This window comes from Notolepis coatsorum (genome assembly GCF_963971535.1).
Source record: "Notolepis coatsorum genome assembly, chromosome: 15".
Classification (NCBI taxonomy): Eukaryota; Metazoa; Chordata; class Actinopteri; order Aulopiformes; family Paralepididae; genus Notolepis; species Notolepis coatsorum.
The window spans coordinates 51,391,654-51,417,659 of NC_140179.1; the positions used below are offsets into that span (position 1 = coordinate 51,391,654).

A 26,006-nucleotide genomic window follows, 5' to 3' on the forward strand; every position below is an offset into this window, starting at 1 on the left:
AGACGGGGATCCCCAGAGAGACTTCCCACGCGAGCTGTACAGATTGAAAAGAATATATTGCACCTTGAGCCATGTAAAAAATTGGTTTTAGGGCTCTCCGGGGAAGAGGCACTGAACCCATACACACTCAATAATCGAATTGAATCGAATACATATACAATAGAATAGGACACCTTCTAGAGGGTCCACTCACTTTGACAATCTGAGGAGGAAGGCTCTGTACTCTGATGGAGGCTCCCTCACATGGAAGAAGGAGTCCGAACTCACAGAAGGCCCGAATAGGCGCTTGGTGAGGAGGAGCCCTGACCACCCCCCTGAAACAGATCCATCACATGGACCTGAACAGCACACGGAAGTCCTACCAACAGAGACGCGCACGGTGACGTACTCTATGGCGGGGGAATTCCTGCGGTGCACACGCCCAATATACCAGGCCGTGGGACCAGGAAACTCCCTCCCCCCCCCCCCCCCCCCCCCCCGTAACGTGCCGAACCGCCACGTGACGGGAACCTTGAAGGACAGGGGGTGTACCCCTGACCGACAGAAACAAGGAGGAGAGGAAAGGTTACCAGTTCACCCCTTTACGACCCCACACCCATGATACGATGTAATGACAAAAAGAGAATATGACACAGTCATAGTCAGCTCTATGAAGCGTTTGACAGCTCCACACAGCGCATGACCTAACCTGCTATCTGATTTTTACTAAGGAAAAAACACAGAATAGAGAGGGCTCTAAAAGCCCCGGTCCAACATACACATGTGCTTCTGTGGCCAGTCCAACCCAGTTGTAGGTCACATGACACACACAACCCATCATCACCTACAAAAAATGGCAAAAACACTCTACAGAGGAATGCTGTTTTTCATAATGAGAGAATACATAATTCTCGATTAGTATCGGCCACAGGCCTTGCTAAGCACACACGACAGCGACCAACAATCTTTTCTTTTAGGAAAATAAAGTTTCTCCAGCAGTTTTAGCACAACCTCAGCAATCAAGCTAAGGGTTACATCGCATCCCTACCACACAAAAAACACAATGTAGTGCAACATGTCTGATAGGAGGATGAAAAAGTCCCCAGGGAACCGGGGGGAAACACAATCCTCTTATTTTACCCTTAATACGGCCAGTTAAAACAGGAAAACCTGTTAATATGTGAACACTGTTCATTGTCATCACAGGCTGAGAAAAGAACATTCTTTTACTCACTTGTCACTAAGCATAGCTTCATAGGTTAGTTACCTTAGTTGTGAGTACACGGTACATATAAACACACATGATGTTTCTCACACAACAACCAGATCATTTTCTGTAACAACCCGATTTGCACGGAGAAGCTAACTGCCAGTGACAAAGACAGTTCACACATAACTCGCGTCGTATCCTAAATGCATTGCAGCAACACACGTTTTGGGAAAAACATCGTTATTCACAAAACATTTAGAAAGGTAAAACCAGAAGACGTGTTATAAGGTCTGGTCAAACCTTGTCCTACCCGGAACGTAGATCAGCGAAGTGCAGTCACAAGACACGTAGGAACACAGCCGCTCCTGTGTTGTTCGAACTGGGCAGCGCCGCCGCTCCAACCCGCACTACAGTCCTCTTTGTTGATGCAACCTTGCCGCTCAGGGCAGGGTCGACGAACATCTCCTGTCAAAGACGACGTCGTAGTCCAGAGTGTTTAAAAACATGTTATAATCAAAGCACGTTCAACAGAGTAGCATTAAGCTAACGGCCGCTCCAACCGTTCGGGCGCTACTGCCCCTGCTCGCGAGACGCCGAGCTAACGGCGCACGCGACCAAAAGCGAGCTTGCGGCGGCGCGCGAGGAGCTGAAGCTACCCCGCGCCAGGCCTTGGCCTATAGCAGCAAGCTAACGTTACCTAGTGATCACGACATGCTAGCGCCGCAGCTAACAGCTGACTGGCTAACAGTAGGCCCACCTAAGTAGGCCATGCAGCGATCCCAGCAGGCTAACGCAGCAGCTAACAGCTGACTGGCTAACCGTAAGCTAAGCAGCTATCACCTGAACTTGTATACAATGACATAACACTCACCCAGACAGGCCGCCGTTCTGAACCTCTCCTCACTTTTTAAGAGAAAAGAGAAACAAGATGTCAACACTGCTTTACAACGGTGATTTTACCAACACCCGACGGAATCAGCACAATACCAAACTGGCCTGTGTAGCTGACTTGAACATGGATCTGCCGCTATCGCACATCCATGCACATATCTCCTCGTGAAGGAATACTCTCATTTGGATATGAAAGAAGGGGCTTAACGGTAGGGCCTACCTGGAAGAGGTCAAGGTCCTGGCGGGATGGTGCCAGGAAAACAGCCTCTCCCTGAACGTCAGCAAAACAAAGGAGATGATTGTGGACTTCAGGAGGTCGGGGGTCAAGGACTACAGCCCCCTCAGCATCGACGGGGCACCGGTTGAGAGAGTCAACAGCTTTAAGTACCTCGGAGCCTACATATCCGAGGACTTGACATGGACCACACACATTGACAGTGTTGTGAAGAAGGCACGACAACGCCTCTACTTCCTCAGGCGCCTAAGGAAGTTCCAAGTCAGTCAGAAGATCCTTAAGAACTTCTACTCATGTACAATAGAGAGCATCTTGACCGGCAACATCACCTCCTGGTTTGGGAATAGCACTGCACAAGACCGAAGCAGACTACAAAGAGTGACACGTTCAGCCGAACGCACAATTGGAGGGGGGCTCCCCACCCTCCAGAACATTTACAACAAGCGTTGCAAGGGCAAGGCTAAGAGAATCATTAAAGACTCCAGTCACCCGAACAACTGCCTCTTTGAACTGCTGCGGTCAGGCAAGCGATACCGGAGTCTCAAGGCGAGCACAGAAAGACTCAGAAGAAGCTTCTATCCCCAGGCCATCAGGCTGCTAAACGAACAATGAATGAACACTACACAACAACAACCACCATAGATCCTCCCCTACACAACAACAACCACCAAACGCACATAGCACACACATCCACACGCACACACTCACTTTAAACAAACACACTGTAGCACCCACTCCACACACTTTATAGCACACACCCACTTTAAACAAACACACTGTAGCACCCACTCCCCACACTTTATATTTATTGATGAAGGATTGCACTACAACTCGTACACCTTACTGTAAATTGTACCTAAATTGTACCTCATCCCATTTCTGCTTTGCACTATATAGTACTGTACATTAGTACACTGCATAGTATTGTATATTATATGGTAACTCAGAACATTGTACATATGTCTATACCGAACACTGTGACCTCATTTTCTTCTTCTAAACTACATGCTATACTATGTTATTTGATACTATCTTGTCTAGCACAGTCTCTGGAGCGTAACAGTAAGAAGCATTTTGTATGAAAGTATTCTGTACTTCTGTATGACAACTATTAAAGAAACTTGAAACTTGAAACTTGAACTTATGTAGATAACCTAGTTATATTAGTATTGGCTGAGCGTTCCGCTCTGAGCCGTATGAGATATTCTATCTCCTATGATACCTATTGTATCTCCCTACGAACAAAAAAAATACATGCACCACACCTGTATGGGGCTCCACCCCCATGGTGGCACCGCCCATATAGCAGTGACGGTAGTCACCACACACCCTTCCTCGCCAAAAACCCGTCCCAGGAAAAGATTCCTCAAGAGGGAACTCAGGGCCGCGCAGAGCGGAACGCTCAGCCAATACTAATATAACTAGGTTATCTACATAACCTACCGTTATATGCCGTATTTGCTATCGCGTTCCGCTCTGAGCCGTATGAGATATGGGGAAGAGCGGACGCGAAGCCCGACAAATGTACCCCCTGAGGACCCGTAAGCCCACATCAAGGGGTGCGGGGAGCCCTGTCACCCCATCCTCCCTAATGAAGGGGGGGCGCAGTCAACTCCACCTGAATGCGAACAAGAGGGAAACTAGAACCCCTTGAACACACCGTACAGGCGGAACCACGTGTGACTCAACACACTGTGGCCCATACCCATACACTCCTGCTACCCGACCAAAGGACGGGAAGCAGGAAAGGCCACAGACCCCAGAACCGCCTGGGAGACAGAACCCCCGGTCATGTCCATGAGGAAAACCTTACAAAGGAGCCCGGGGAGGACCATGAAGCTGCAGCACAGATGGCCTCCACCGAGGCCCCACCCAGGAGAGCGGCAGAGGCAGCCACCCCACGAGTGGAGTGCGCCCTGACGCCCCCAGGGGGATCCTGCCCAGCCAACGTGTAGCAGAGGGTAACACCCTCGCACAACCAATGGGACAGGCGCTGCTCCGACAGTGCCTTACCAGCACGAGCCCCACCATAACAGACAAAAAGCTGGACGGTAACCCTGAAATCCTGAGTACGGCTGAGGTAAATCCCCAAGCACGGACTGGACATGACAGGTGAAGGCCCGCATCTAACTCACTAGTGTGAGGAGGAGGACGAAACGCCTGAACCACAATATCCCGGGAGCGGAAGGAACTCCGGATATTCTTAGGCACGAAAGCAGGATCAGGTCGCAGAGTGACACCGCAATCGGTCCGAAAAGACAGGCACTCTGGACGTACCGAGAGAGCACAGAGCTCACCTACGCATTTAGCGGAAGTGACAGCCAGAAGGAACGCGGTCCTGAAGGACAGCTGTCCCAACGGCGCCTGCTCGAGCGGCTCAAACAGGGCCAAGGACAACCGACCGAGGACCAATTGAAGATCCCAAGTCGGAGCCAAGGAGCGTTGCACCGGCTTAACGCGTCGAGCGCCAAGCAGGAAACGCTTCACAAGAGGGTGGCTGAACAAGACATCCCCTCAAACCCCTCATGATAGGAGGATATAGCTGCTGCATATACCCTCACCGTCGAAGCCGACAGTCTATCAAGGAGAGACTGGAGGTAACTAAGGACAGCATCCAGGGGGCAGGAGACTGAGTCCCGGCCCCCCGCCTTACACCACACTTGGAACATACGTCATCTGCCCGCATAAGCGCGACAGTGGAGGGAGCATGCGCATTCCAGATGGTAACACCATCAGGATCAAGAACCTGCGCCCCTCAACGTACCCGTCCCAACAACTGACCTAACAGATGCATGGGGAAGAATCCCTGGCGGCACGGCATCGGTCCCAGACCCGCCTGGCCATGTCCAGACGCAATCCTCACCCGTCAGGATGAGGGCCGCCCCGCGACAGTAACCTGCACCCACATTCTCCCTGCCGGGGATGTGGGGAGCCCTCAGGCCGCGCAGATGGAGGACGCCCATAGCCAGCCGCCCGCCGCCTGGTGCAGACAGGGGGAGCGTACTCCTCCCTGTCTGTCTGTTGATACACGACACTGACGTCGTATCGTCCATCCTGATCAACACCATTTGTGGACCAGAAGAACCGCTTTCAACACCAACACATTGAACGTAGCGCAGACCGGGCAGCATGGTTTGCCAGCTGCCCCCTACTGCGTTGGCCCGACGCATCACCAACACGCTCTGAGATGGATGCCCATAGCCCTCCAACCGTTGACTGGGAAGAGGAATACTCTACAACCAGTCTACAGCAACCCCAGGCTGGTAGAGACCTGCCTGGTACGAGACCTGACGATCCACCTTGACCGCGAAGGACCAGAACGTCATCAGGGCAGAACACTCCGTAACCCCGGACGACGCAGAGGCCCCAGTGCGGCCTCCACGCACTTGGTGAAGATGCGGGGAGCCAGAGAAAACCGAACGGCAGCCTCTGGTACTCATACGCTAACCCTGCAAAGGAAGCGTAGGTAAGCCCTAGGATGGAAGATCGGAGATGCGCATACGCATCCTACAGGTCTATGGAGGAGAACCAGACCCCCACCTGACAGTGTTCAACAGGTAGGAGACGATCCAAAAAATGCTGAACCTTCCCATGGGACAGGTCCAGCCTGGGTCTTACAACCCTCCCTCCCGACTTCTCGGGCAGAGAGCACCGGGAGGAGAACGCCACGACGATGGCTTGCTTCGTCCACAGAGATTGGATCTCGTTGACCAGAGCTGTCACAGCTGGAGACCCCAACAATAGGGTCTGTACCAAACCTGAAAACGGGTGGGGTTGTGTAAACACAAGTCCCCGCCTCAGCGTTCTCTCCATCCACCTCGACATATGATACTGCCGTAGTCATATGTGACGACACTCCCAACGCACCCGCCGTCACGTGGCGCAGGTCCGCTAGGAACCGCAGATAGTTGGCCCGGTCCCCCCGCTGTGCGTAGCCAAACCTGGAACCGTGCGAGGAGCGCGTTCCGTGTCGGAACACCTGACCCTGGCACCACCCACGAGGCAATCGCACCCAAGGGGGAACCCCGACAGAAAGGGCCGGTCTGATACGGGGGGCTTCCGATGAAAAAAGCCCCCCCACTGAACACCCCTCCAGAACATGCTGAAGGAGTTGTTCTGCAGCCGGACATGCAAGGTGTAAGGCCCCCATGGGTTCCTACACACCGTAGCCCTGCAGTGATATTACTACCACCCCAAATCATGTGAGCTGCGACCACTTGCCAATATTCCAGGAGTGGGAGGCACCAACATGATACCAGGCCTGGCGAAGGCGAGGCCGGGGAAGCCCGCACTGTGTGCCTCAAAAGTTTTCGAGCCCCCCTGCTGACAACACTTAAGTTGACAGACGTAACACCAGGCTCAACCAACACAGATCAAGGTGTGGGAGCCGCTTGACAGCACAACATTCTCACGGACAGACCCAGGCTCAGCCATAAACTGGGTGTCAGCCCCTGTCCCCATGAGAAGCGAAAAGGGGGGCCGCCCGCGCATCAACGAAGGCACGCGGCCCGCAGCCAAAGGAAACAATCAGAGCCCACTTCTTCCGCTGGTGTTGGGGAAGGGAGCGATCGGAGAGCGGGCTGCTCGCGGCAGGACGGTGACGGCTTGTTTGTTCAAGCCGAACCCATCCTACATGGCCGATCCCTCGGCCGCCAAGGCTGTCGGCCTTGTGGACACCTGTCGAATCGACGCCCAGGATACCTCTGGCGGGGGAAAAACATGGCCGCCTGTCGAGGGCCCCGTCATCGCCGCTGACGAGGCCATGCTCTCTCTTCTTCTGGCTGCGCGGTGTGAGGCGGTGTAGGGCCTAGGACAATACCGCCCGCGCTCCAGCAGAAGACCAAAATCCCCTGCGGAGAGGGGAACCCTGAGCGGTTATAGCTTGCGGCTGGGTCAAAGCTAATAACGTCAACAACCTCGCGCGATGTGTCGACGTCGGCTGGCCCTCAAGGCCCCTCCACCAGACACCATTTTTCTAATAGAAAAAAACAGCAATTCGAACACAGTTCTAATCGTTGCCAATTCCATACCGTGGCGGTACAAGCCTTAACAGCCCACCAGCCACTCGCCAGGCCGACCCACCCATGGTGTCGGCCGGGCGGGGCATTGTTTCAATATATCAAAAACAAAGGACTGATGTTAACATGGAGCACCAGTGGTGATTGCAAACAGCACCCTCCACTGTGGTGTGCACCATGAAAGGGTTAAATGAATAAAAGAACTAAACCACAAAAAACTGTAGAATGAGCAAACCCATACACACAAAGTTTAAGGGGAGACGGACCAGACCCGTCTTCATTCAAAATATTCACAACAGGACACCAGCCCTAGTTTAGCCCATTTACCAAAAAAGGTAAACAAAGCCCCCCCCCCGCACTACTCCCCCAGTATACCGATTGACCGTCAGTATGAATGGTTTGAGAGGAGAGAAAACTGTAGCAAGACAGACCTTCTCATAGCAGAGTGACAAAACGAAACAATAGCCCCCTACACAGGGCCGCCCCAGGAGGTGGGGGGCCTCGCGTCTAAAAACGCACAGGGCCTCACATTTCTCCCAGGCGGCCCTGCCCTTATACTACTGCAGCCTAGCGCCAGGCAATGTGGGACCCAAGACAACAATTGCCTGTGCACAGACACGCAACATGTTTACCATGTCGGCTGGACCCATAGCCCCACTACCCGACGCCAACCCAGATGGGAACACCGTTCAACAAACCCCGCCGGAACACAAGGTAAAATACCTGGCTAGGAAACCTAGCCACGACCTACCCTGTTGTCAACCCATTTACCCGAAAAAGGTAAATAGAACTCAGCAAAAAAAACCACAACAGCTACCGACTGACCTTCATTGATGAACCGGGCAAGAGGAGGGAGAGTGACAACATCTCACGGCGGAGACATTAAAACAGCATAGCAATTAGCAGTAGTAATAGCATGCGGCATTAGCGATAGCATGTAGCATAGCTTTAGATGTTTTAGCAGCACGCCCAAGACAGCTTGGAAACCGTTCCCTGCAGAGAACGTTCACCAAACCATCCTGCCCCCGGCGCCAACACACAACATGGTTGTGTTAACAAAACAAACCAGCATTACTAACACTAATACCCATGCCTGAAGACACAGGGCCTACCTGAGTACAAGCTGGCCCGACAGCCAGCCTTGTACAGCTGAACCTCGATGTGCTGTCATCAAACGAGGAACATCAACACAGGCCCGTCGTGTCGCCGAAAACATGCGTCGAAGATGCCAGGGGCCAGCAACCTCCGGTAAGCTTCCAACATTATGACTTTGATCTTTTCATCCTACTAGTTATCGTACGATGCACGCATCCGAGTACGCTGGGACGAAAATAGAGGAAGGGTGTGTGGTGACTACCGTCACTGCTATATGGGCGGTGCCACCATGGGGGCGGAGCCCCATACAGGTGTGGTGCATGTATTTTTTTGTTCGTAGGGAGATACAATAGGTATCATAGGAGATAGAATATCTCATACGGCTCAGAGCGGAACGCGATAGCAAATACGGCATATAACACGGGACAGAGAGAAATCCACTCGTCCAGAAAACACAGGGATCACCAGTGTTAATGGTCGCGGCCCACTAGTTAAACTAAAATGGCTTCAGACCAAGGTCTTCCGTCGTCTAGGAGACTGAACAAAGGACCCTAGCCTGGGCCCGGTTTTCATAAACATTGTCAATTAGTCCCCATAGCACTAACAGACAAGTGGAGCCTGCCAGCAAAACACTACTCACCCAACCTGGAACGCACCGCTTCTCACAACAGCGGCGCGCCACTACAGTCCCTGCACCGCCGGAGGGTTTCACTCCGTCCAGCTGCATCAAAGAAGACTGTAGCTGGGAGGTATGTAGCGGCGTGAACCCCCAATACGAAAACCGGTGGAGGATTTTTAGAATGATCATCATCTTCCAGACACTCCAGTACGAAGACAATATCGCCGTATTTTCTCGAAAACAGTGAGAGAGAAAATAAAGATATGATGTCAACGTATCCTTGTTTCCCAAAGCTGCTCCTAATCCTTTCTTCCAGCATGGTGTCAAGTGTGGGGATCTACCGAGGCACTTCTTCCTTGTGGTGAAAGCGAGAAGGAGGCGAGTGGGTGGCCCCACCCCTGCTTATATGGGTAAGCTGATAGGGGTGTGGTCAGATGAATATTGGGATTAAAGGTACATTGTGGTCTTTATTCAGTGCGCGTGCACATATGCGAGATAGTGCAGAGAGCGATGCCGAGCGAGAGCGAATACGAAACAGAACTTGTCCAGCCTAGCCTCAACCAGGAATACTAGAGATGCGGCAAGGGGGGACTGTACAATCCCTTTAAAAAAAGGTGCATTTGGCCAGGCCGTCTTTTCATTTAGAGCATCACCAATGGAACTCAATACCTCAAACAATTAGAGTGTCCACATCATATCACTCATTCAAGTGCAGGGTTAAGGAATGGCTCATTGAAAACCAGCATTGTTAACACTGAGGTGTGTGTGTGTGTGTGTCTATGCCTGGGTCTTCTAATATGTCATGATGTGCTCTGTCCTTATTGTATCCCTATCGTATGTTCTACTATATGTGCTTTTGTTTGTGTTTAGTATTCTAATGTTATTTATCTCGCTTTTATTCTGTTTGTATTGCTAACCCTTTTTTACACAGGATTTTTGCCTGTACCTTCTGGCAGGGGGACTGCCAATGGAAATTAGCCGTTTGGCTAAAATTGGGTGCATTTACGTTTTTTAAAATGTTTTATTAATGTACGCTGTCCCCCTTGAACAAATAAAGTAAACCTAAACCTAAACTGGTCTGTTCAGTCTTGAAACAAACCATTTTCATCTTTAAATTACATTTAAATCACATGTTTAGGTGCTCCTTACTGTCAGCCATTGTATCAATAATAGCTCAATCAATCAATCAAAAGTGAAAAACTAAACAGAAACAGTCAGTAGTGGCGGGTCAATAATGACTCAACAGGATGTTCCAATAGTGGCCTTTCATGGAATATTTAGAATGCCTATTTGTCTTCCATCTTGGAAGAGACAACAGTTGCTATCAATGGTTGATATGTGTTCATATATGAGAAATATATACATTTACATTTAGTCATTTAGCTAACGCTTTTATCCAAAGCGACTTACAAGTTCTGTACGACAAGTCATCAGGAAGGGTACAACTCTATCAGCTGAGTAACAATGTTCATCAAAGTGTTGCGTGTTACAGTGTAGGTTAGTTTATTAGGACAACACAAGTGCATGACAGTAAGGTTAGTTAGGGTTAGATCATTATTTTATTTTTTGTATTATTTCAGATAATGGTTGAAGAAGTGCGTCTTTAGTCAACGGCGAAAGATTGGACGGGATTCGGCTGTCCTAACTGGGGTGGGTAGTTCATTCCACCATTGTGGGGCAAGGACTGAGAATAGGCGGCTTCTCTATGATGACCCTCCCGGAGCTTGGATAGGAGTAGGTCTGAGGCGGCCAGAAGATGCAGAGCGTATAGGGTCTTGAGGGTGTGTAGTTAGAGACCATTGACCGGAGGTAGGCGGGAGCGGTTCCCTTTGCCGCACGGTATGCTAGGTCGAGGGCCTTGAAGCGGATACGTGCAGCAATGGGGAGCCAGTGCAGGTCCCTAAGAAGTAGGGAGTATATCAACACAAATGTAATAATTGGACGTCTTATATATATATTGTAACCAATTCAAAGTAGAACAGTAATATCGTGCTTTTCCAGTGTTTTACCTGCTCTACTTGCAACTTGCAATGGGCCTGGTCTACAAGATACACTACACCACTAAGATACCCATGTACATGTCGAAATACTTCCCAAAGGTCAGTGAATACCACGACCACAACACCAGAGGGAGTTCCACAAATCAAAACCAGATTTGGCTCAAACAAGGGACTAAACACGTTTCACAATTATGCCACATTAATGTGGAACGCCCTACCCACAGCCGTAACATTTTTTAAATCCCTATACCCACCTTCAAAACCGCTCTCAAAGAGCATCTACGGGAGGCTGCAAATCGAAACTGGCCCCCGTAAATGTCCAAACCCCCCCTCCCTATGCTTGCACCTTGCACCCCCCCCCCCTCCCAATGTACAGTCTCCTCCCCCTCATATGTATATATTTTCTGTTAGGATCTCTGTAAATGTCCGAACACTCGCCCACCCACCTCCTCCTAATGTACAGTTCCCTCCCCCTCATATGTATATATTTACTGTTAGGATCTGTTTAACAGTACTGTATATTTGCATATATTGTATGTCACAAATGTAACAGTACTGTATATCTGTATCTCATAAATGCCATGATTAGATTAGATGATTCGATTAGATTCTTATATGACATACAGTATGTTGTGTATGTCATAAATGTCATTATGAATTGAAAATGATGTAAACAAGACGAAAGTCTTTCTCTGGTCTGCATCCCCTTAACAATTGTGTGTATTGAGCTGTACTGTACCCATTCTGCAATCTGTTAATAAAAATTGTCAATCAATCAATCAATCAATCAACCACTGTGCAGAAATGAGGCGTTTTCTTTTGAAAGTGGTTACCAATGGTTACAGGCAGCCATGTTGGAAGAAAGGGAACAACACAAACATTCCAAGGCCTCTATTCTGGGGGTTGGCACTGTAATTAAAAGTCCATGAAGTGAGAGAAGAACTCCTATTCATGAACACGTTATTCTCTTCTCTCCCAGCCCAGTAATTATGTGAAGACGTCGCCCCCTGCTGCATGGACAGAGTCATTGCATGTCCTTGTAGCAAGTGGTGGACAATGACACGAGAAACTGCAGGCAGCAGCAAACACTCTGTGACTTGTGTTGAACAAAACATGGGGAGGGTAATTTGTGTCACAAAACAACATGTGTGACACCTGTTCAGTACAGGACAACAGGCGACCTAACAGATGTTTTGTTTACAGATAAAGAGGACGAATAAACAATGGGAATAGCTTTGCAAATGGTAATTGTTTTTGTTGAAACAGGAGCAAAATGTAAATTTGCACTTCACTGGTATATACTGTACAGTGCACACACACAAATGCACACATGTACTCTCACACACATGCACACGTTTGCGTGCGCACACACATACACAAAGACACACATGCACTCTCTCACACACACACACACACACACACATTTCTCTCTCTCTCTCACACACACACAAATATTTATCTCTCAGACACACATGCACATATATTTGCATGCACACATACACTCACACATACACAAAGACACACATGCACTCTCACACACATACTAATATGCACACACACACACACACACACACACACATACTCACAAATCGTTCTCTCTCTCACACACATGCACAAAGACATGCATCCTCTCACCCAGGTACTGTTCTAAGCAGTCCTAACAACAGGTGTCTGACTCAGTGGTTTGTGAAATACCACGTTTGTGTCTTTGTCTCCAGGGAGGCGATAGTTCAGCTAGCTTGTCACAATGGTGCAGACAATAGCCTCCATGGGACAGTGGACTATAGGTCCTGTCCAGGCGGTGCTCCACGCGGTGGATAATGTTCCATGACAAGTCTGTGGCATTTCTAGAAAAAAAATAATCAACATTTGTGGGATTGGAATGATCATGTTTCATATGGGCCAAAGTACTCCTGATATATTGAGCTTGAAGATGTTTCAGTCCACAGAGCAAAGCTTAATATAACTTTTCAAAATGTCCATTATTTACTTCAAATCAACATGTTAAAAAATCACCCAAAAAGCTTAGGCTTTTTTTTTTTTTCCCATAAATAAATCAATAAATTAAATGAATAAAATCAAGAAATGACAGACTGGGTTTAATAATAAAGAAACATGTTCTGGATCCAGCATATAAGTAGACATCCAATCAATCATGATTTAAAGGCTGGTGAAGTATCAATCGAATTAGATAGCTTGCATTATTATTATTATTATTATAAGTTGCATTATATTGTAACACACGAGAGAGACCAGGAGTACTACAAATGAATATTGCAATTTATTCTTGAATCAAAATATACTCTCAAAACAATATCCTTCATTATGTATAAATATATACATCTTTAAGAATAATATTCTTTAATGCAATACAATAAAGAAATTGTAAAATAAATACTGCTATAGCATAGTTATTACAAAAATACTAAAAACTGATTTTGTATACTTTCTTAAGGCTTGAAGGTACTGAAGTGAATCAATGAAGTTACTACCATTACAGTTCATAGAAATAAAACACATTGTGCTTCTACCATCAGAGTTATGGTTCATAGAAATAAAACACATTAGTGCATCTACCACCAGCATTACGGTTCATAGAAATAAAACACATTAGTGCATCTACCACCAGCATTACGGTTCATAGAAATAAAACACATTAGTGCATCTACCACCAGCATTACGGATCATAGAAATAAAACACATTGTGCTTCTACTACCAGCATTATGGTTCATAGAAATAAAATACATTATGCTTCTACTACCAGCATTATGATTCATAGAAATAAAACACATTGTGCTTCTACAGTACAACCAGCATTACAATTCATAGAAAGAGAACACATGTTTTTTTGTTATACGATTTGTGTCAAAATAAAGTATTCAATCAATCAAAAAAACATTGTGCTTGTAGTACCAACATTTCATTAAGTTTAACTAAGAGTAATATCATTAGCGTTAAGTAGCATCAATCAGTAGCACTTTATTTAAAGTATACTGTATATATCTAGGTTTTACCAGTCATAATCTGATATTGGCCTATATTAGCAGTGCCCAAACCTTTTGACATGGAGGGCCAAGGGCCCAAACATACAATAGGTGTGGAACCACGGGGCCAGAAATGATGAAAGTGATTCAATATGGATTATTTTCTCAAAATGTAACAGGCACACGTGAGCTAATTAGGTCTTTTGTTTCAGCACTGTTTGATGAACATTGTTACTCAGCTGAAAGAGTTGTACCCTTCCTGCTGACTTGTCGTACAGAACTTGTACGTCGGTTTGGATAAAAGCGTCAGCTAAATTACAAAATGTAAATGTCATCATACTGTTTTTAGATACTTTGCTTTATATACCTTACTTGACTCGACAGCCTCCAAACAGGCACCAACTTCACATTGTTTAACAGGCTTTAGAACACAGATGGGTGCGAGGAAGGTGTTTTGCATGGAGCCTATCGATAGGTTATGTATGTAACCTAGTTATATGAGTACTGGCTGAGCGTCCCGCTCTTAAGCCTATCGAGATATACCTCATCTCAGGTACCTATTGTACTCCATCACGAATAAAAAGAAGTACACCCACAACTGCCGGGTCCCGCCTCTATGGAGGCGTAGCCTATAAGACAGTAGGCATGGTCACCAATACACTCTTCCTCGCCAAAATCCCGTTTCCAGTAAAAGATCCCTCAAGGGGACTCAGGGCCGCTTAAGAGCGGGACGCTCAGCCAGTACTCATATAACTAGGTTATATACATAATATACATATTGCGTCCCGCTCTTAAGCCTATCGAGATATGGGTTAGAGCGGACGCGAGGCCCGACAAATGTACCCCCCGAGGACCCGTAAGCCCACATCAAGGGGTTTGGGGAGTCCCGTCACCCCATCCTTCCTAATGAAGGGGGGGCGCAGTCAACTCCACCGGAGTGCGAGCAAGGAGGAACTAGAACCCCTTGAACACACAGCACAGGCGGAACCACGTGTGACCTAACACACTGTGGCCCATACCCACACACTCCTGCTACCCTACCAAAGGACGGGAAGCAGGAAAGGCCACAGACCCCAGAACCGCCTGGGAGACAGAACCCCCGGTCATGTCCATGAGGTAAAACCTTACAAAGGGGCCCGGGGAGGATCATGAAGCTGCAGCACAGATGTCCTCCACCGAGGCCCCACCCAGCAGAGCGGCAGAGGCAGCCACCCCACGCGTAAGCGCGACAGTGGAGGGAGCATGCGCATTCCGGATGGTTCACCATCAGGATAAAGAACCTGCGCCCCTCAACGTACCCGTCCCAACAACTGACCTAACAGATGTATGGGGAAGAATCCCAGGCGGCACGGCATCGGTCCCAGACCTGCCTGGCTATGTCCGTACGTAATCCCCACCCGTCAGGATGAGGACCGCCCCGCGACAGTACACCTGTACCCACATTCACCCTGCCGGGGATGTGGGGAGCCCTCAGGCCGCGCAGATGGAGGACGCCCATAGCCAGCCGCCCGCCGCCTGGTGCAGACGGGGGGAGCGTACTCCTCCCTGTTTGTCGATATACGACACTGACGTCGTATTGTCCGTCCTGATCAACACCGTTTGAGGACCAGAAGGAACCGCTTTCAATACCAACACATTGAACGTAGCGCAGACCGGGCAGCATGGTTTGCCAGCTGCCCCCTACTGCGTTGGCCTGACGCGTCACCAGCGAGGGAGGCGTCGGTGAAAAACGTGGAGCGAGACAGCGCCGTAACTGTCCTAGGACGGAACCTCCCGAGCGTGTTGACAACACGCTCTGAGAGGGATGCCCATAGCACTCCAACCGTTGACTGGGAAGAGGAGTACTCTACTTCCAGTCTACAGCAAACCCCAGGCTGGTAGGGACCTGCCTGGTACGAGACCCGACGATCCACCTTGACCGCGAAGGACCAGAACGTCGTCAGGGCAGAATACACTTCGTAACCCCCGACGACGCAGAGGCCCCAGTGCGGCCTCCACGCACTTGGTGAAGATGCGGGGAGCCAGAGAAAACCGAACGGCAGCCTCTGGTACTCATACGCTAACCCTGCAAAGGAAGTGTAGGTAAGCCCTAGGATGGAAGATCGGAGATGCGAAAACGCATCCTACAGGTCTATGGAGGAGAACCAGACCCCCACCTGACAGTGTTCAACAGGAGACGATCCAAAAAATGCTGAACCTTCCCATGGGACAGGTCCAGCATGGGTCTGACACCCCCCCCCCCCCCCCTCCCGATTTCTCAGGTACCAGAGAACACCGGGAGGAGAACGCCACAACGATGGCTTGCTTCGTCCACAGAGATTGGATCTCGTTGACCAGAGCTGTCACTGCTGGTGACCCTGACAATAGGGTCTGTACCAAACCCGAAAACGGGTGGGGTTGTGTAAACACAAGTCCCCGCCTCAGTGTTCTCTCCATCCACCTCGACATATGGTACTGCCGTAGTCATATGTGATGACACTCCCAACGCACCCGCCGCCATGTGGTGCAGGTCCGCCAGAAACTGTAGATAGTTGGCCCGGTCCCACCCGCTGTGCATAGCCAACCCTGGACCCTTGCGAGCAGAGCGTTCCGCGGAGTCGGGTCAGAACCTGACACTACCCACGAGGCAATCGCACCCAAGGGGGGACCCCGACAGAAAGGGCCGGTTTGATACGGGGGAAGCTGACATCAATCTAGGTGACAAAAGCCCCCCCACTGAACACCCCTCCAGAACATGCTGAGGAGTTGTTCTGCAGCCGGACATGCAAGGCGTGAGGACCCCATGGGTTCCTACACACCGTAGCCCTGCAGTGATATTACTACCACCCAAATCACGCATGCCTGCGAGACCACTGCCAATCTTTCAGGAGTGGGAGGCACCAACATGATACCTGGCCTGGCGAAGGCGAGGCCGGGGAAGCCCGCACTGTGTGCCTCAAAAGGTTTCAAGCCCCCCTGCTGACAACACTTAGTTGACAGACGTAACACCAGGCTCAACCAACACAGCTAAGGTGTGGGAGCCGCTTGACAGCACAACATTCTCACGGACAGACCCAGGCTCAGCCATCAACTGGGTGTCAGCCCCCGTCCCCATGAGAAGCGAAAAGTGGGGCCGCCCGCGCTTCAACGAAGGCACGCGGCCCGCAGCCAAAGGAAACAATCAGAGCCCCCTTTTTCCGCTGGTGTTGGGGGAGGGAGTGATCGGAGAGCGGGCTGCTCGCGGCAGGACGGCGACGGCTTGTTTGTTCAAGCCGAGACCATCCAACATGGCCAATCCCTCGGCCGCCAAGGCTGTCGGCCTTGTGGACACCTGTCGGTTCAACGCCCAGGATACCTCTGGCGGGGGAAACATGGCCGACTGTCGAGGGCCTCGTCATCGCCGCTGACGAGGCCGTGCTCTCTCTTCTTCTGGCTGCGCGGTGTGGGGCCTAGGACAATACCGCCCGCGCTCCAGCAGAAGACCAAAATCCCCTGCGGAGAGGGGAACCCTGAGCGGTTATAGCTTGCGGCTAGGTCAAAGCTAATAACATCAACAACCTTGCGCGATGTGTCGACGTCGGCTGGCCCTCAAGGCCCCGCCACCAGACACAATTTTTTTGATAGAAAAAACAGCAATTCGAACACAGTTCTAATCGCTGCCAATTCCATACCGTGGCGGTACAGGCTTTAGCAGCCCACCAGCCACTCGCCAGGCCGACCCACCCATGGCGTCGGCCGGGCGGGGCACTGTTTCAATATGTCAAAAACAAAGGACTGATGTTAACACGGAGCACCATTGGTGGTTGCAAACAGCAACCTCCACTGAGGTGTGCACCATGAAGGGGTTAAATGAATAAAAGAACTAACACCAAAAAATACTATAGAATGAGCAAGCCCATATACACAATGTTAAGGGAAAGCGGACCAGAGAGAACTAGTCCCGCATTAATTCAAAATATTCACAACAGCACACCAGCCCCAGCTTAGCCCATTTACCAAAAAAGGTAAACAAAGCCCCCCCCCGCACTACTCCCCCAATAGACACCGATTGACCGTCAGCATGAATGGTTGAGAGGAGAGAAAACTGTAGCATAGACAGACCGTCTCATAGCAGGGAGACAGAACAAAACAGTAGCCAACTACACTACTATAGCATAGCGTTCAACGCTACTATGGACAGAAAACAGTCAGCTGAGCCACAACACGGGCCGCCGCCAAGTCTTGTCCTGCAGTAGTATAGATCTACTGCCACCCGCCGAGCCTCAAGCATCGGCTTCCGGGTGGAAAACCCGTTCAAAGTCCCGCCGGGGCACAGGTTTAACGCTACCTGACTAGGCCTACCTAGTCATGGCACACCCCGTAAAAAGGGTAAAATAGGACTCAGCAAAACCCCCACATCAGCTACCGACTGACCTTCATTGATGAACCGGGCAAGAGGAGGGAAAAGCGACAACATCCCACGGCGGAGACATTAGAACAGCGTAGCAGTAGTGTTAGCATGTAGCATTAGCATGTAGCGTTAGCATTAGTTGTTTAACAGCACGCTTCCAGGACCGCTTAGCACCCGTTCACTGCAGTGAAACGTCCACCAAACCATCCCGCCCCTGGCACCGACACACAACATAGTCGTGTAACAAAACAACCCAACATTACTAACACTAATACCCATGCCTGATGACACAGGGCCTACCTGTGTACAAGCTGGCCCGATAGCCAACCTTGCATAGCTGATCCTTGGTCTGCTGCCATCAGACGAGGAACATCAACACAGGCCCGACGTGTCGCTGAAAACATGCCTCGAAGATGCCAGGGGTAAGCAAACCTCCGGTAACTTTCAACATTACGCAATTCCTCATAATCTTTTCATAACAACTAGTTAACATAAGGTGCACTGCATCCGTTATGATGGAAACGAAAATAGAGGAAGAGTGTATTGGTGACCATGCCTACTGTCTTATAGGCTACGCCTCCATAGATGCGGGACCCGGCAGGTGTGGGTGTACTTCTTTTTATTCGTGATGGAGTACAATAGGTACATGAGATGAGGTATATCTCGATAGGCTTAAGAGCGGGACGCGATAAGCCAAGTACGATATATAACTGTGTGTTCTAAAGCCTGTCGAACACGGTGAAGTTGGTGCGGTTTTGGAGGCTGTAATATATCAACAAATCCTTGCTTTTGTATTATATAGCATGGGTCCTTTTCTATATTTGGGACTTTTCCTTTTGTGATTTTTTTTATGATACCAGGCTAAAACAGGTATTGCAGAATTTCTCTGATGCTGAAATCTAATACCAATAACCATGTATAACATGTCAGAAAAAGTTACTAAATTTGCTACAGTTTGACGCATACTATAGAAGCATGTTAGATCTCTGTAATGAAGAGAAATTATGGTTTAAGTCTACTGTTCAGTTAAACTGATGGTCTAAATCTATACTGTTCAGTAAAACTAATGATCTAAGTCTATACTGTTCAGTAAAACATAAAACTATGAAGATCAGAATAATATTAATAAAAGGTTTTTGTTTTTGAGATGTACTGATTTACTATACTTGCATAATGATTGTGCAATTGGGAACAATTTCAAGCCTCAGCAAATTATTTAAATGTTATGTATCTTTTAAAGAGGACATTGTGTATCTTTTAAAGAGGACATATTATGTATATTTTAAAGAGAACATATTATGCATCTTTTAAAGAGGACATATTATGTATCTTTTAAAGAGGACATATTATGTATCTTTTAAAGGGGATATATTATGTATCTTTTCAAAATTGTATTATACGACTTCCTTGAATCTGTGGAACATGTTAAACAAAGAAACTAGTCTAAATTTAATAACATTTTGTCATTTTCATCCCATTGTGACGTCATCAAGGGAAAGCAAATCTGAACAGCTTGTTTAGGTTTGTTAATCTGAGACTTCAAACCATGGCAAGGAGTAGCCTATAATTTCCCCCCAGCACCTAAATAAAATAACATTTCAGATGGCCAAATCCAAAGACTATGTCTCTACTATGTTAGGAGAAAAGAGTAATTTCCTGGTAAACGATTTTTTAAATGTTGTTGAGTCATCCTACTGGGGTGTATACTAATTTTGCATGCAAATTAAATGCCATTTACAGGACATTGTAACTAAGCTAGCACTCTGCCTCTCTAACTTAACATTTAACAAATGTTCAATGTTAGCTTGCTAGCTAACGTTACCAATGTTGCATAACGTTGGTGTGGGTCGACCATAATGCACATTCAGCGCTATTGGTTACTGTAAACGCCAATAAAATATCCAAGACAAGTCCCTCCCTAGCTTCCCATTTTTTACAGGAAATGCATAAATATGTGGAATCAAATAGCATTCTGCTAGCCGTTTCATGGGGACTAAAGAGTGCTTCTTCAAGTCAGAGACTTGTCAATTCAGTCTGAGAAAGTGCTTGTTTCTTAACCCTTTCACTGCCGCACTACCAAACGGTTACCCCTTTCACTGCGGCGACACACAGAATGTTAACCCTTTCACTGCCACACGACAGCCAGTTAACCCTTTCACTGCCACACGGCAGAAGGTTAACCCTTTACTATCACACTACCGACGGCGACCGTGAAAGGGTTAACTTAAAGCTGTGCAGGGGACTATAGCTCATTCTTAGCTGCACGTCCCCGAAACGTGTCTATTCCTCTTTGAATGCATTCCATTCCGTTCCTAAAGGAATACAAAACAATGCATATTGTCATAAAAGCGTCACAATGGACACTAGTAACAGATATGTGGAACATATTGCTCATTGTCCTGACCTCTTGGTGAAGTATGAAGTACAAATGGATGTCTCTGAGGTAAGGCTGAGACCACTTATTGATTTTTTTGCATGTTTAAACAATTTTTAATACTTTTTTCTTAAAAAAGAAAAACAATATTATTTTACGTTAGTTTGTGTGTGTGTCGTGGGCCCACTACAGCATCGCAAAAACTACAGTGCACGTGACACACACACACAAACTAACGTTGAATAATAGTTTTTTTCTTTTTTAAGAATATTTTTTCCTAATATTCGGTTATAGTCTCATCCCGTTTACTGTGAGCTTTTTTTTCAAGGTATAATCCTTGCAATAATCCATTTATACAAAGCCTTTTGTGTTTGCCAATCGGGATATCAAAATGCATACAAACACCTTATCCTACAGTGTCTATGACCAGGATATTAGCTGAATAGTACAGTAAAGTTATCAGCTGTTCATCCCTGAACAGATACAGTAAGACTCTAAAAAACTATGGTGTGGAGCTTAAAGGGAAATCTATAGATAAAATAGATACGCCACATTCCTGTAAATGCCAATACTCTCATCCAAGGGTTCCCAATAGGCACACAGCCACATCAGGCCCGTGAGGCATTTAAATGTGGCCTGGCAAAGTTCTATTAATCAAACGCAAAAAAATAAATAAGCAAAAAGATACTATGTACGTTTCTCCTATGACAATAGTGGCCGTTTTATTATGAAATTCGTAGCGCAGAGAACTTTAATTATGAAACAGGAAAATCACCATGGGTAACTGTCATAGTGTCAGGAGTTGTTCCACTATTCACGGTCTTCCACGATTTGTCTCTTGATGACATCATCACTAGTCTTGTCTCTGGTTTTCAGCTTGAGGAGACTGATTCACAAATCAAAGCTGAGCTGAACAGTATTATAAACAATTTTGTCGTCAATGGGCACATTATTAATGATTCAGCAATATTTTGAAGGGAAAAAATTTAAATACTGCAATATTTTATATCCAAAGGTTAGCAACATTTTGTCTAACCATTTAAGCTAACTAAGCTAGCTAGCTAGTATATTTTGGTCGACCACTAGTCAGGATCTTTGGAGTTTTATGACCTTGCATACCTTGTTAGAACATTATTGCACTACGCTGTCTCTCTGTGGGAAAGACTCCAGCATGTGACCAGGTCGAAGGGAACCGAACCAACAATCAAGTTGTTGATGCGTAGATTTTCCCTTTAATCCACTTTTATTTTATGCAGGAAGTTGGTTATAATTTTGCAAGTCAAACAATCTTAAGGATTTATGACGTGAAATGGTTCTCATATTCAGTTATATATATGTAGAGAGAGAGCTTTATATATGCAATATATCTATATATAGTTATATAAATAATTAATTTGAATAAATCCTGCAACTCGCTGAATTATATTGTCGGTTTACCAACACGTGTTGAAATTGGCTAAACCCTGGCTTGTGGAGACGAGACATACTTATCTTGGTTACCAGTCAAATAGAAAATAGAGAATTGTATTGCTACAGTATGTTATGACTGAGATACTGTACACGTGTTTCCAAACCTCAACTGATGACAAAGTGCAAAAAAAACTAAATTAAACTTTGAAAATCAAACCTTCTCTCAAACCTTTCAGGTGCAAGCTTAATTTATATTTCCTCAAAACCCGCTCTATCTATAGGCCTTTTCAGTGGGAGTCCGTTGCTAGGGAACAGCTTGGGCCCAAGTATTATTTCCTCTCAGCTATCGATAATAGACCCAGGGAGTCACGTGATCGTTTTGAGACCCTCATCTTTGCCTGTGGTCTTTTACAGAGGTTTCTCAAGGTAGTGGGTTTATAGCAAAGTTGAGCACAATTTAATAGGCTCTGTAAACATTTACCTTTACCGGTTGTAACAGTATAAGAACTAAATAATCGATGCCTCCGTCAAAGATGATGAACCTACATAACTTGGCTGTAATACTTACATATACAGCCACACAATTGGGGGGGAAATCACCGGTGGAACCTCACTCCCCAGGTCTATTAGCAAGCAGTGCAACATGAAATACACGTGGGCCTTTTTAGAATGTCTATGTTGCCAAGTTAGAAAAGGTCATCAATCTTTTATTATATTATTTTGTCTAGTAGCCTCTATAAGATCGTCATTAGATGACATTTCAGTTCTCAAAATTCAGAACCAAACCGGTGTGATCGTACGCCTGAAAGGGTTAACTCCCCACAGGCTCATTCTGATCAGCAGTGCACGACGATAAGGGGCCGAGGAGATCACCAAAGATGCCCCCTGCTTCCGTTTAGCATTGAGAGGGTTCCAAGTGCAGCTTGATAGAGGGAACGCAAATAGCATCTATCTATGTAGCATCTATCTCTCCGTCGCTGCCTGGACAATGGATGACGCATCACATGACATAATATTAGTTACATATTCAGCCTCTTCACAGATATTTAAATCATATAAATAAGATATTAAGAAATGTATATTATATCTATATTATTGAGCTCGTTTCACAGGCTTTCGCGGAAAAAAGGTGACATGTTTGTTAATGTAGCCGAGGCGAGTTTCATTAATAGAGCCAACAGATATTGTTTCGATCCAGTGTCTGGAATGCTCATTTATCCTCCATGTTGGAAGAAATAACGGTTGCTATGTGTTGATAACATATGTGAAATATATGAACAAATATTTAAATCATTTGATGTCTTATTACTGGATCTTGTAAATAAGTCATAGTTGAACAGTAGGCTAATACCACCTACTCTGGCACTGCATAGAAATGAGGTGTTATCTTTCAAAAGTGGTTACCAATGGTTACAAGCAGCCAATGCTGTTGGAAGAAAGTGTAACGCCAATCTGGTTTCAGGGCAATATCAGGGGGTGATCTGTCTCCCTAGCATGCTGAGGACAGAGTCTTCACTGTACGCTGTCTTCAGCCTCTTTTTTGGCAATGTATTGCAGATATTCATAGAATTCATATAAATATAAAAACAGAATATAAATAATAGAATCATTCCTCTCGTCTCCTTCACACAGATAGATATAAAGATTAGCAGACAAACAAGAGGATAAACCGCGGAGCTCCGCGTGTACGTCCTCAGCTCTTTCGTCGCGAACTCCTGCACCACTTCCTGATCGCCACGCCGCTGGTGCTGACCACCACGCACAGCGCCCCCCCGAGGCTCCACCAGGTCGGCGCGCGGTTAAAGAATATGAACTGGAAGATGAACGCCAGCACCACGTCCACCGTCCTCATCAGGGCCACAGGGCCCGCCTTCTCGATCTGCAGGGCCTTGGTGAGGAAGGTCTGGCCAGCGATGCCCAGGACGGCGATCAGCATGAGGATCCAGCGGTCCCGCCCACAGGAGGGGATGGACCACTCGCCGAGGGCGGAGAGGGCGATGACGCACTCCAGGAAGCCAATGACGGCGTAGTACCACACGGAGAGGTAGTAGTGGACGCTCTTCCCCATCTTCCTGAGGATGACGAAGGTACAGGCCGCGCCGATAGCCCCTGTGAACGGATGGATGGATGAATGAGCAGGATTAATGAGGGGATAAATTAATGAAAACCGAAACGGAAAGACAAAAATAGAGTAAATCAAAATAGAACATATCTTCTAGTAGGCCTACATCACCAATGTCCTCTGCCAAGGAATGTAAGGAATGGACACATGGATAAAGAAATGCATTCATTCCTGAACAAATGAATGATTTATTTAAGTCTTGATATTTCCTTCTTTCATAGAAAGGAAATCGTTGCCCACTGGGATCATTGAAGTCTCTTGTATTTCATGTCAGCTATTGTATGAGCAAACATGGTGACCGGAAAGAAACCCATTTAGAATGTGTTGTCAAGTTTGAAACCGTCAAGTCTATATTTGGGGCCAGAGCTGTTCTCCTGTCAAGGAAATGAAAATGTCTATAGTAACTAACTAAGACACATCACAAGTTGAATATAAACTTTTTAAATAAAAACAGAAAATATGCTTGATTTTGCAGCAGCTTTTATAAAAGAAATGCAATGCAATTTGCAAGGTTTCATGCACATTTTTTGCATAAAGATTGTGGGACTTGATTAATGAATAATGACATTACCCTTTTTGACCCCAGCAGACTCCCATAGTTACTTTGATTTCCTCCCGGGTGTCTGGTGATGTGTTTGTTTACATTACTGAATCACATGCACCACAGGGAGAATAGTACCGTGATCTGACATCCTGAATCACATGCACCACAGGGAGAATAGTACTGTGATCTGACATCCTGAATCACATGCACCACAGAGAGAATAGTACTGTGATCTGACATCCTGAATCACACGCACCACAGAGAGAATAGTACTGTGATCTGACATCCTGAATCACACGCACCACAGAGAGAATAGTACTGTGATCTGACATCCTGAATCACATGCACCACAGGGAGAATAGTACTGTGATCTGACATCCTAAATCACACGCACCACAGGGAGAATAGTACTGTGATCCGACATCCTGAATCACACGCACCACAGGGAGAATAGTACTGTGATCTGACATCCTGAATCACAGGGAGAATAGTACCGTGACCAGACATCACAGCATGTCCAGTTTCCAAATGGACTTTTGGATTCAACCAAGTTTTATGCAGTGATGAACGGTCTTTCCCAGTGGAACACAAGTTACTTAAAGGTCCCATGTTTTGCTATTCCTTTCACTATTTGGGCAATGTTACACAATTCCTGTGAGTCTATAGATAGGTTCTTTTTTTTTTCCACTTTTTTCTCCTCTTTTTCTCCCATCCCAATTTAGCTGTGCCAATTCTCCCCTCCCCTGTCTTGAACATTGCTCGCATATGCCCCCCACTGGTCGGTTGTAGGGAGGATAGAAGCCTTGCATCACATGTCCCCTCCGATACATGTGGAGGCAGCCTGTCACATCTTTTCACCTGCCAGCGCGGACTCTCATTTGGCGAGGTGTAACGTGAGGGAGGCTCACACTACCCCCGCCATTTTCCTGTCTCTGCTGTGCAGGCATCCCCCAACCGACCTGTAGGAGTCGCTGTCCACAACGTCCAGATTACCACCTATCGACTTCCACCGCTAACTCTGCCAATTGAGTTAGTATGACGGCCGGCCCAAGCCGGAGGCAACGCCGACAGCCGGAGTCGAACCCGGTGTCTCATGCGTTGGTGACGAGCGCAATGTCCGCTGCGCCACCCAGCTGCCATTCTGTAAGGTTTTCT

General features: G+C 47.2%; 1 protein-coding gene across 1 annotated transcript in view; it reads right to left on the reverse strand.

Moving 5' to 3' along the window:
* Nucleotides 1-21,102: 21,102 nt before the first annotated feature.
* slc35g1 (solute carrier family 35 member G1) overlaps nt 21,103-26,006 on the reverse strand; it is a gene marked incomplete at its 5' end in the record, with an annotated part of 44,380 nt that continues 39,476 nt past the window's right edge. Inside the window, one exon of the mRNA XM_084331002.1 lies at nt 21,103-24,294. Within this exon, the coding sequence (XP_084187128.1) occupies nt 23,879-24,294 (416 nt within the window). The 3' untranslated portion in view covers nt 21,103-23,878. The remainder of the gene's footprint in view (nt 24,295-26,006) is intronic.